The sequence below is a fragment of the Sardina pilchardus genome, chromosome 19 (assembly GCF_963854185.1).
Source record: "Sardina pilchardus chromosome 19, fSarPil1.1, whole genome shotgun sequence".
Classification (NCBI taxonomy): domain Eukaryota; kingdom Metazoa; phylum Chordata; class Actinopteri; order Clupeiformes; family Clupeidae; genus Sardina; species Sardina pilchardus.
Genome location: NC_085012.1, coordinates 27,253,711 through 27,266,210, shown reverse-complemented (window position 1 = coordinate 27,266,210; position 12,500 = coordinate 27,253,711). Strand labels below are relative to the sequence as shown.

Below are 12,500 nucleotides of genomic sequence, written 5' to 3'. Positions count from 1 at the left end.
AGAGAGCAGTAAACAGCTCCATTGCCAGAGTGTGTATTAGAAGTACGTTCCATAGATGATGCATCTATCCAAAGAACAGGAGTCTGCGCAACAGATTTGGTCCTGAGCTTGGCCAGCCCCATGCTATAGTCAGATGCCCTCTGGCTAATCTGGCAAGATACTATGGCGGTTTTTATTCTGCTAGAAATTGCTGTGTTCAGCACCGCCAGACAAGACCCAACTCCTTCTCATAGAGACATTGGACGTCTAATATGCCCTGCTGCTCTCTGGATGTCTGGCTGCTCCGTGCAGCTCATCCACAGCAGGGGTTATGCGCTGCTGACCTGAACAAATGTAGCATGTTCCACTGAAGGACAGGAATTTATGTGGTGCGTCTGCCCCCTCGCCATGTCTGGTCACCCTGGGTCCCCCCCTCTCTCTCTCTACCTGCCCCTTCTAACTCTGCTCTAGTGATCTCCACGTTATGCATGTCGTATTGTCTATCGATGTGGAGTGATTCGACATTCTTAAAGACATTCTTAACGTCTCAAATTCCTTCAAAGTTCATTCTCTGTTGAGAAATCCATAAAGAAAAAAAGTCCTGGGTCTTAAAAGGTAAAGTAGTTCTCAGAGGGAGAGCCTCTCACCTCTCGCCAGGCGCCCAGGCTCTCCTCCACTGCTCTCCTCCACTGCTCGCATGAGAGCACCATTTACAGGTCAAAGGCCCACCGTTAGCACACACATACACTGTTGCTCCGCTGCTTCTCAATGGCTTGTTAGCGGTTTGAGCTGAAAACCCCTTCGAGAGGCTGAAAGTGAGAGAAAAGAGAGAGGGAGGGAGGGAGCGAGAGAGAGTCATAGAATGGAAGGCATGAAATATTTACTGTGTATAAACACAGAGTTTTGTGTTTTCTTAATGCCTGTTCTGTCTGCACATGAATGCCATGTTCCATTTATCACCCACTCAAGCACACACATGCGCCACTAACTCTCCTGGGTCCCCGTCTGCAGTCGAACGTTATTCTGAGAAAATTAGAGGCTTGTTCTCCACAAATCAGTCAAGGTAGCCATTACATTAAATCATTAAACACAAGCAGACGAGCACACACTCGGCACACACAGAAAAGGCCCACAGGCTCGGCACACTGTCCACAATACAGTTTTCCACTCCACAAACCATGCAGTAAACTACTTGACTAGTATTGCTTGGGACATTAACTGTATGCTATACAGGTATCATTAAGCGCTGATGATGATGGTTAATGTGTGCAGTGTATGAGCATGTTGCATTACACTTATAGGGATGTGTGAGTGTACGTGAGTGTACGTGTGTGTGTGTGACAAAGAGAGGGTTAAAAAGTATGTGAGCATAAAAGCGAATGATTTGTGTGTGTGCAGAGTGTGAGAGTGTTGAATAATGCACAGAGATGTGTGTGTGTGTGCGTGTGGTGTGTGTGTTCAGGTTTCATGTGGTGAGGGATGAGCGTGTGTTTTTCGGCAGAGGACAGCAGCACAGCCGTGAAGCTGGAACCGCAGCAGACATGTCACTCATCTCCTTCCGAGTCTCCTCCTGCTCGCTGTGTGGGGAGTGTGTGCAAGACTTGGCCAGACAACACACACACACACACACACAGCACGGGTGCACACATACAGTACATGCAAACAGACGCATACATTCACACAGAGACTGGAGTGATTATTTGCACGCACAAACACACACACACATACTGACATTACGCACACACACACACACACACACACACACACACGTTGACACAGAGACTGGATCTGGGTGATTGTTTTGTGAAATGAAAGTGGAGGGATCCCGCAGGCCTGGAGGCGGTCCGGCTGAAGGATTTCATAAGGGAGCTAATGAGCAGTAAAAACGCCGGCCAGACATCAGAAGTGGCTTCGCCCGCTCCCAGCCAGCCTTTCACAAACACACACACACTCTCACACACACACACACACACAGAGCACTGTGGTGAAGACATCACACATACACACATGCATGCACACAAACACAAACTGGTGCAATAGGCTCTGCCTGCTTGTGCTCTCCCTGGTTCCATATGTTTGTTGATACTCTTGTATCTAAGCCTCTCGCGAAACCCCAACATTCTCTTGGGCAGCCGAGCTGTTGCTCCTCGTTATTGAGTCCCACTGGATCCCCATATTAAGTTGCTCATTCCTGCAGAGTCAAGCACCCTCAAAAAGCAATATTCTCTCTCCAGCCCCTTTCTCCTTTTTCCCTCTCTTTTCTGAAGTGGTTTGGTCGTCGCTGACAATACTTGACATTTGATTTCATAAAGTACATGGAGCGAGTCTGTGGTCAGAGAGCTAGCTGCTGTGACTCCAGTAGCCATAGATGCTCTTGAATGGCAGGTGTGAAATACATCATTTCAGTGTGTGTGTGTGTGTGTGTGTGAGAGAGAGAGAGAGAGAGAGTGTTTGGGCATGTGAGTGTTTGTATGTGTGTGTCTGGATTTTGTTGGGTTGAAACAGGTTTATGGACTAATCAGACTTTGAGGCCACCTGTTGAGCTTTCCCAATAAAAGTGTCCATTCCAATCCGCCCGGCGATGATCGGCCTATAGCCGGTAAAAATGTGCCATTTTGTGTTTTTTAAAAGATGAAATGCAGACGTCTAGACAGAGAGGCTTGTGCTCGCGTGGGCTACTGTGCGTGTTGACGGGCCCCTGACAGATGCCGATGATGTCTTGTGTTGTTGTGTTTTATGAGAGCTGTGTGGGGCTCTTTGATTGGCTCTTCTGGTCCTCATTATGATGTCATCATGGCGCTTGATTAATGGATATGTATGCTCCTACTGTTGGGCAGATGGAAGGCATACAGGCACACACTCTTATGAAGACAGCCATTCACACACACACACACACAAACACACACACACACATATTTCTGAATAGCATAGATCATGTAGGAAAGTATGTTTACAAGGTATGAGTACATGTTTACACACTACACACACACACCACACACGACTGCAAAGGTCCACGATATGGTGTCTACGGTGACGTAGTTAAATATCTGTGGATACACAAAAGGCATAAACAAAGGAGATGACAGCATACAGGATATGTGCACACACGCATGCACACACACACACACACACACACACACACACACACACACACACACACACACACACACACACACACACACACACATATGTACATCTGTGAGCCAGAAGTTGACCAAGCGTGTTCTTCGCAGTACCTCATTTGGGTTGTGAACCTGTGAAGGCCCTGTGGCTCCAGACCAAGAGTGATTTTATCCCTCAACTCTCATCTGCACTTCAGGAGGGATGAACGGAGAGGGGGGGGCGGGGGGGGAATGGTGGGGGGGGGGGGGCTACAGTGCAAAGCAGATGACCAGGCTTCAGCTTTATGTGCACACACACCTCACTGTTGGGAGTTCTCTTTGTCTACAAGTGCAATGATGCTGACACGTGCCCTGTATACTTTATGACTTTCTGCTTGCTGTAACTATGTTTTATTTTGACAAATGTGTCAATGTTACAAGGGGGTGTGCATCCAATGTTTTAAGGATGTGTGTGTGTGTGTGTGCGTGTCATTTTCCTCTCTTTTATGGAAATGGTCACATCAACATCTTTTTGCTGGTCCAAGGGCTTTTTCAGCGTTAATAAGCAACTAATGACATTTACTGAGACACAATAGGGTCTTTGCACGTATGATGAAATCAAAGGACTAATTCACTTTTAAGAGTTTTCCTTCAATAGTGCAAAATATTGTAAAGAAATAGAAAGTGGAAAGAAGACACAAGGTCCAATTTTCCAACGCTAATGGTCACAAAATCCTTGTTGACTGCTTGTTGTTTACTGCATGTGAAAAGCATGACATAATCATTTACCCTAACAACTGTAATGTAGAGGCTTCTTGGTTGGTCAGCAGTAGTGGCAGCAGACCAAACTGGTCTTTTTCTGGCCTTGGACACAGCACTGTTAAGGAGAAGCATGTGTGGCTTCATGTGGCATTGAAGACAAACGACAAAATAGGCCACCTCTGTGTGTCAGTAGACTACCATAATTAAAAGCCCTTCTCGGCAAAGGTTCTCCTGTTGCTCCTGATATATATTTTATTCCAGGCATAATTCTTATGATCATAAATAGCTCTGGGGTGTGCACTGCACACAGATCACAGGCCAGAACTGGGCCACTCCAAATACAGAAACCCATATTAGTCACTCACATCCCCGAGGAAGTGGCCCACGCAGAGCGATAACACCGCGCCAGCAGCGCCGCTGCCCGGGGCCAAGGATGCAGGCAGGGGCCAAAGACGCGCGCGGGGCCAAACATCGGCCACCCAACCCAACCGACCGGAGCGGAGCGGAGCGATCAGGGCCCGGCTCGGCTCAGAGACCGGCCCCAGCCCAGCTGCTTCAGACGGCCGTGCATATTTTTAGAACGTTTTTTTTTTCTTTTTTCTTCATTCCCCTCCTAAGAAAAACAGAGGGAATGGGAGCACTGCCCCGAACACATATTATTTGCTGAGAGCGTCTCTGTGGCAGAACTCAAGGCCACTAATGACACCGGGCCCTGCTCAGTGAAATAGCTCTCAGTGTGTGTGTGTGTGTGTGTGTGTGTGTGTGTGTGTGTGTCTACATATGGAAAGTAAAAAGTGTGTAAGAGTGTGTAATAGCATTTCTCTCTCCCTCTCTGATTTGTGGGCCAAATGTTTAAGGTAATATGAAAAACACTTTCATCACAGAGTCCAATAGGTGTGATTGGATTGTTTGTCCTCTGGTGGAGTGCTCACATTTTCCAGAGGACCAATGATTTGAGCTCATTTGTCTGTGGCTTTTGTGACGCGGCCTTGCAGTGTAAATCTCGGTGAGTAGAAAAATATACACACACACACACACACACACACACACACACACACACACACACACTGGTCTACCCACATGGGACCCAGGACTGGTGTGAAAACGTCACTTTAAATGAGAGGGCCATTAGAGCTGCCACTGAAATGAATTTGGGCTTTTAATGAGATGAGGTGTAGACATAATCGTAATTTCTTGCAATTGTTAGCCTTTGACCCTGTGTGTGTGTGTGTGTGTGCGTGTGCGTGCGTGCGTGTGTGTGTGCGTGTGAGTGAAAGACAGAAATGTTTTTTTTCCCTCTTGCATTACTAGCAAGCCAATATAATTTGCTGTTAATAGCTGAGGCTGTCAAAAGCAGTCAACACACACACACAACCACACACGAAAATTCCCAGATCCTGTGTGTGTGTTTATGTAAGACATCTTGTGTTGTCATCAGACTCTGGTTTTCTTGCGTCTGTCTGGTAAAGTGGTATTTTATTTATCACATAAACAGCAAATTGTCATTTTATGCAGTGGACATAAAACAACAATCCCAGATCTGTTCCCTGCGCCCACTGCTCAAACAGAGAGAGAGAGAAAGAGAGAGAGAGAGAGAGAAATTCTAAGGAATAAAATATGAGGCCTAACTGTGTACCCATCAGCCTATCAGCCTGTATGGCTTTAGTCAGCTCCCCCTCATCAGCCCTGAAGACGGTGTTCCAAAAGTTGTTCCTCTGCCAGCCCAAACGAGCAGGTCATCCTGATGCTACTACAGTAGATGTTGACACCTCAAACCTAGACATAAAACCAACACGGGTTTCTGTGTATTTCACAGTGTCTCTCTCTCTCTCTCTCTCTCTCTCTCTCTCTCTCTCTGTGTGTGTGTGTGTGTGTGTGTGTGTGTGTGTGTGTGTGTGTGTGTGTGTGTGTGTGTGTGTGTGTGTGTGTGTGTGTGGCATTTGACAGGAGCCAGAGAAAAAGTGTGTGGTGGTGAGAGCTTGTCTGAACGGTTCGTAAAGGGCTCACAGGACATAAAAGACATATTACCCTTGAGAGGTTGACAAGATAAGGTAACAAAGAACAGTGCAAGGGCTTTTTCTCAATGAAAGCTACAGCTACTGTGTGTGTGAGTGGTGAGTGTGTGTGTGTGTGTGTGCGTGTGCGTGTGTGTGTGAGTGGTGCGTGCATGCGTGTGTGTGTGTGTGTGTGTGTGTGATGGAGAGAGAGAGAGGGAGAGAGTGCTGATTGAGGTAGAACAGATGTAGAGGTCTCTTCTGAGTGCTCAACTCTTCAGTGAGCCCCTCTTCTCCTTGAGCCGCTGCGCTAGCCGTCCAAAGCACTTCTCCATGCTCATAAATTTCCTAACAGTACAGACTCTCCGACACACACACACACACACACACACACACACACACAAACATTCCAACCACACAGCGAGACAGGGGAACTAAACCATACAGATATATACATCAGTCTAGCTCTCACACTCACACACATTTCTATTATACAATGATACGCTGGTACAGAAAATGAAGGGAAGCTGAATAAACATGAGTTGTTTGCACTGAATGTTTACTGTCGTGATAAGTATGTGAGAAAATAACCATTTTTTAAATACCCCCAAAGCTGATATCTGCGTTTGATTTATCCAGGGAAAACTTGGCATCCTATCTTGAAAAAAAAAAAGTTCAAGTGGAATAAAATCGAATGACTCATACAGCGTCCGGGAGCGTTGGTTCATTAAATAGGCAAAAATAAACACAAATAAAAACAAACACGTTCATTACACTGGGTTTAAAAGTTACAGATGGGCCCGTTCTGCAAAGTCATGCGCCTTGCAATCACTACCCTGGATAAAGCCGAGCGCAGACCGACAAGTGGTGTAATTTGGGGAAATGAGAGGGTAGGACACCAGAAGCTTATCAATGCTCTGTTCCTCCGCACGCTACAGCGTTCCAGATTAAACATTGCGCTCGCGTTCGATGTAATTAATTGGATTTAAATTGGTTTATAGTGGTGTTTTCACTCTACGGGAATAGAATTTAATTTCACCCTTGGTGGACGACTTGGGGTAACATCTAGCATGGGGCAGGACCGGTTGTTCTGCTGATGGGTTTAGTGTTCCGCTTGCAAAGGTCAAGTCAATAAATGCTAGTCTGGTCCCACTTCCGTGCTATTTCAGAGAACATACATGTTAAAGGGAATTATGTCGATTTTCAGTCGCACATAACCGCACATTGCACAAAAATGCACTTTTGTGAAGATGCCAAATGTATCCAATGAAATCGTCTGAGATGTAGCCTAATATAACTGGCATACGAGAAACGCATAATTATGCTGTTAACAAGTGTGAATGTAAGCCTATCCAAATATGCAGTCTGTTATCAGATTTGTTATAATACTTTACTTTGATTTATGCTTTTCAAATGCAGAAATATAATTCGATACAGAGTTATTCGTGAAAGTTCTGCACTGATCTAGGATATTCAATGTTGCCACCTGTCCGTTTCACAGTGAGTAGAATCATGCACCCCCTGCGCGTAGACTTGAACAAAAACGATCGAATCCGACTTTGCGCAAACATATCAACTTATCAACACGCTGCCTTGGGCACATGGGAACGATCCAGACAGAAGGCTGCTGCGCGCGCCGTCTCCCAGTAGCCTCCCCCGGGCACGCCGCGGAACCGGCATACTGCATCCACCCTATGTTCGCAAACTGAGCCGCTGTGCTAGGAAACATGAGAAGGGTGTTGTATTCACGTTCCGGGGCCCGGCTCGCCTGTGCCGTTGAATAAAGCTGCGAGGCGAGCGTGATGCGTGCGGTTTGCGCTCCGGAGTTGAGGACGGGAATATGTAAACGGGGAATGGGCCATTGGCAACGGGACTACTCACTACAGTCACGCAGGACGGGTGCTTGACAGGTAACATGGAGCCATTTATTTCTAATGCAGTTACGCGTTGATTCTTTAAGTCAGATGAAGAGATATTGTCCACTTTCATTTTTATGAAAGTTGGTAAGACGCTGAATTTGGTGCCGCGATTTGATGGCTGTTGAGTTCTGAACCCCTAACTGGAATTACGCCTGTTGTAAGCGATATACTGTTCGGGTAGTCTAGTTGACGGGTGGCCGGCTGGTCCACAAGTGTCAGTGCTTTTGTTCGTCTGTTAAGTTGGTTTAAAAAATAGATTTTGATTTTATGGTGAGGACGAAATCAAATATGTACTTACTCAAACAGATTCGTGTAACAAGGTGGCTAAGCGACCGCTTCGGTCATTTGAACTTCAACGGTAGAACCTGACTCTTTTTGGTGACTGCCCAATTAAAATCACTAAAGCAGTCACAGAGAAAGTAACTCAGGATATTACTCCTTTCTCCCCTCTTCATCTTTATACAGAATTCCCGTTGTTTGCTGTTGTTGTGATTTAAGCTAGTTGTACCTACTGCTGCCTATAGTTGATCACACATTTTAGTAACCACTGCAGTTACCCAGGAGGATTCGGTACTGATTAAATGAACCTTGGCCCGTGAATAACCTACAACACATGTGTCTAAAAGCCGTCCCACTGGATGGTCGCTGCGTCGGTATGTTGTTTTGATACAAGACTCGCGCTGTTTATTTTATGAATCTGTCATCCCAATGATAATAAACTCTCCTCGCTCCACTCCTCCGAGTGATGAGCTCACGAATGTCCGTCAGTGGCCCCGGCTGTGTACGCATGATTAAAGGGCATGTCTGCGTGATTATTCTAAAAACATACACAAACATCTTGTCCTCTGTTCGCCTTCACAGGAGAGACGAGGAAGCCGGACGGTCTGCAGCGGCTTCAGAGAGCGAAGCGGCCACGCGCCCCACAGCCCTTTGATTTCCCCCACGCACGACGGAGCGCGTGAGGAATACGGCACCAAAGATGAACACGATTGTGTTCAACAAACTTAGCAATCAGGTTCTGTTCGAGGAGAAAGCCAAGGAGGTGGAGAGGAGCAGCAGGAATTATTTGGAAGTGATCGATGGACAGCACGCAGACCTTCTCTCGGGCAACCCCGCAATCAAAGACAGCTCAGCCATCCGCCACCGGCGTGCGGGGTACGTGTTTTATGAAGTCTTTATTAAATCCAGAAGTCGTACAGTCGCTCGTGGGATGGCATGTGAAATGAGTGAAAATGCTACTGGACTGAAAATGACTCGCAGAAGTGTGGATTCGTGGAAGGCGAATGCTTGTTTTGGGTAGTCGTTTTAGAGGCTTAACACGCAATAAACTTCAAGCAACGTAATTACAGCTAATCCCAAAATATTTGGAGTAACACAGAAAAATATAGCCTCTCGTACAAGTGTGACCCAACCTAGACTTCAACAGAAAAGCAAGATATATTTTCCAAAAGAGTCGTTATGGATAATGTATTGCGACACATCTGTCGGAATGAATTATTTAAGCGTCAATTTCACTCTGGCAGTATATTAGTCTGCATTATCTTATTTTATTTTATTTTTTCAACTAAAACGTCAGTATGATTTCGCCCTGTCTTCTCAATAAATATCGTATGCTGCTCCTCCACATTTATGTTCGTGAACTGGGGTTTGAGCATATGGTTTGAGTTTAAATGCAAGTATATTTTTTCGGCCAATACTTGTAATGTGACCTTAATTTTTAAAAAGGGGAATCACAGGAAATTAATATTTACTACTCAATTTGGACACTTTAATGTTGATGTTTTTAGATAGACTAATCTTCAAGATTATAATCTAGGATCTGCGTGTTCGGTAGCGTGTTTCAAACTGCTCCCGGTCTGTTTCCAATAAATAAGCATGTCCTTTAACTTGATGTGTGGTCCAGTCAATCACGGATATTTTTGTAAAGACTGGGCAGAAAAGGATTCATATCCCCCGCGTTCCCCAACCCCTCGTCCCTCGCGAGCAGCACCTCGGGCTGTTTACGGTTAACACGCATTTTATTTGCTGACAGCACAGTAGTGCCTTATGCGCGCCGCTACATCAGTCCGGTGAGCCGGTGACTGGTACTGTTGAAACACGAGTCTGCTCGTGCAAACATCCTCCGCTCTGGGGCGCGTCTGCGCGCGGGTTATTGAAGCGCTCCGGGTGTCGGGAAAGTGAGACAGAGGCATAACACACTGACCCTCGCAAGCTAATGAAGAATATTAATGTAAATAACGAGGTGTGCGTCGCCCAAACTTCGAACAGGGAGCAGAAATGTTCTGTAGGTTGTCTACACAGATATGGGTTACAAGGAAAATATTTGCCGAACACGAGCCTCGGGCGGGCTCGGGGTTTTGCATGGGAAACACATTACATGTGCAGAGAGGGCTCTCCGTGGAAGATAAGAGCGCACTATCACGGCTCCACACTGACCCCTGCAGGGACAAGTACATGAGATGGCTCTCAAAGGCAAGACCTATACCATGAGAGCAAGCAGGATGCATATGGACAATATTGTGTGTGTGTGTTTTTGAAAAAAAAAAAAAAAAAACGTCTTCTGTACAGAGGATTCGTGTCAGCCTCTGGAGAGGCCTTTAACCTGACCCAATAAGAGAGCTTGTGCCGCAGACGGGGGAGAGAGCTCGTTTGAGAGTCCTCAAGGCGTGGGTGTGAAATTGAATGTTGTTATTTGTTTAATTGCGCCCTTTTCGTGCTTTGCGGTGGGAAAGAAAACACGTAGGTTGTTAAAACGCCTCTGTTCGAGTTCTCCTCGGGTCCCGAGCTCAATTACAGCGCAGTTAGGCAGCGGAATTACACTTCTCACTGCGTTTCACGACTCATGAACCCGACCATTCTCAAGCAGCTGAGGTGGCTGTTTGTTCACACGTATCCATGCCTCTGATCCATCTACACCAACTCTCCCTCTCTCCCGTGGCCGATATAAAGACATAGTTTGTTCTTCTCTAATGCGCTAATTTCTTCATCCATAGTTTGAAGCTAAATGCTCAAGCTTTTAATTATTAACTATATAGCCACACACATTTAAATAGTAAGGTAAGAATATTATGAAGAAACCCTCTCTTCTATAGTCAGAATAATAGTCTGTGAGTCATTTGAAAATGGAACTATAATTTTTGATAAGGCCATATGCATGTTTTGGCCTACTGTTAACACTAAAGTGTCTAAATACGCTATAGGTTGAAATTGGAGGGGACATGTGGTTTGGCAGATTTGATAGATTCCAGGTTCTATTGATGCTCATAACATGATGTGAATTAACGTGTTGATTCAGGAAATGTAATCATACTACTGCCCCAGTGATGAAAGGTGTCTAGCAACCAGCTGGTCACGCTACTTTAAATGAAAATACATTTTGGCGTGTGTTGTTGTTATGTCTCCATGGATATTCAATATTTTATTAAATATTTTTCAATGTGCAGGGCGTCGTCGATTTGTGCAATATTCATTAAGTCTTCACCAAAACGCAGGAAAAAATAGGCTATGGGATGAAAATATGAAACTCTTTATGGTTGACACACTATAAAAATAGCCTTTGGTATTTAACGGTTATATAAACAATTTATTTGTCACATTCCAACTCTGTAATAATAATTTCTTAAGTCGGATTGTATGGCAGGCCTACAAAACTAATGCTGCAATGCAACGTCAGTTGAATGGATGGTGATGCTCTCTCTCTCTCTTGACTGCAGGTCCCGTCAGAACGGCGGAAAGGTGAGACACAAGCGGCAAGCGCTGCAGGACATGGCCCGGCCCCTGAAGCAGTGGCTGTACAAGCACAGGGACAACCCGTACCCCACCAAAACAGAGAAGATCCTCCTGGCCCTGGGCTCACAGATGACGCTGGTCCAGGTAATAACACCTGCACACCGCGTTGCCTCTCAAGAGTGTGTGTGTGTGTGTGTGTGTGTGTGTCTTCCATGGCGTTATTGTCCAGTTTCTCCAAATGGTATAAAAGGCATCACATTTCTAATGGGGGCTCTCCCTGTGTGGTTGGAATGGCTGTGGGACTGGAGAAAAGTGATCATTTGTCTGTGTGCATTTATACTGTTGCTGCAGGCCTCTGTAAACAAAACAGTTAACAGGCCGAACATAGGCCCTTCAGCTCCGGCCTGTTTGTCGCAGAGTTGTTTGAGAGTTAATTAGTAGCCATGATTGGTGCGCTCAGCGCTAGTGATTGCATGTTTGGAGTGCAGTCTTTTAAGTGGTCTGGGCCGCTTGCTGGGGTGAGGCAGCTGACACCAGAGGCTGTATGGAGGCGAGTGCCACCATTTGACGTGTTAGTCAGCGGATGCGTTGTGCGGGCCAACCAGGAGCTGTCCCAGGGTTTGGAGATGGGGTAATAGTCTGTCTGAGACGATGAAGGTGCGTGTTAACGGTGGTCTGTGAGCATACACGGATGCATGATTTATGGTTGGCCAGCTAGCTTGCACCTACAGAGAAGAATCGGAGTGCACAGAAACTGTACTGTGTTTCTCTTGCGGCTCGTTGTCTCTCTCCCTCTCTCGCGGCTTTAGTGTGTTTGTGTGTGTGTGTGTGTGTGTGTGTGTGTGTGTGTGTGAGAGAGAGAGAGAGAGAGAGAGAGAGAGAATCAGAAATCGAGAATTTCAGAAATAATAGAAGAGAGAGAGAGAGAGAGAGAGAGAGAGTGTGTATGTGTGTGTGTTTCTGCAAGAGACAGAGGGAGAGGGCAGTGTGTGCTGCAAGACTCAGAATGACACTGC

The 12,500-nt window shown here is 46.0% G+C and overlaps 1 protein-coding gene across 1 annotated transcript in view; it reads left to right on the top strand.

Annotated features, from left to right (window-relative positions):
- The first annotated feature begins 7,654 nt into the window (after positions 1-7,654).
- The window catches only part of mkxa (mohawk homeobox a), a 30,692-nt gene continuing 25,846 nt past the window's right edge, over positions 7,655-12,500 (top strand). The window contains exons 1-3 of the mRNA XM_062521543.1: positions 7,655-7,746; positions 8,617-8,910; positions 11,469-11,628. Coding sequence (XP_062377527.1) covers positions 8,735-8,910; positions 11,469-11,628 — 336 coding nt within the window. The 5' untranslated portion in view covers positions 7,655-7,746; positions 8,617-8,734. The remainder of the gene's footprint in view (positions 7,747-8,616; positions 8,911-11,468; positions 11,629-12,500) is intronic.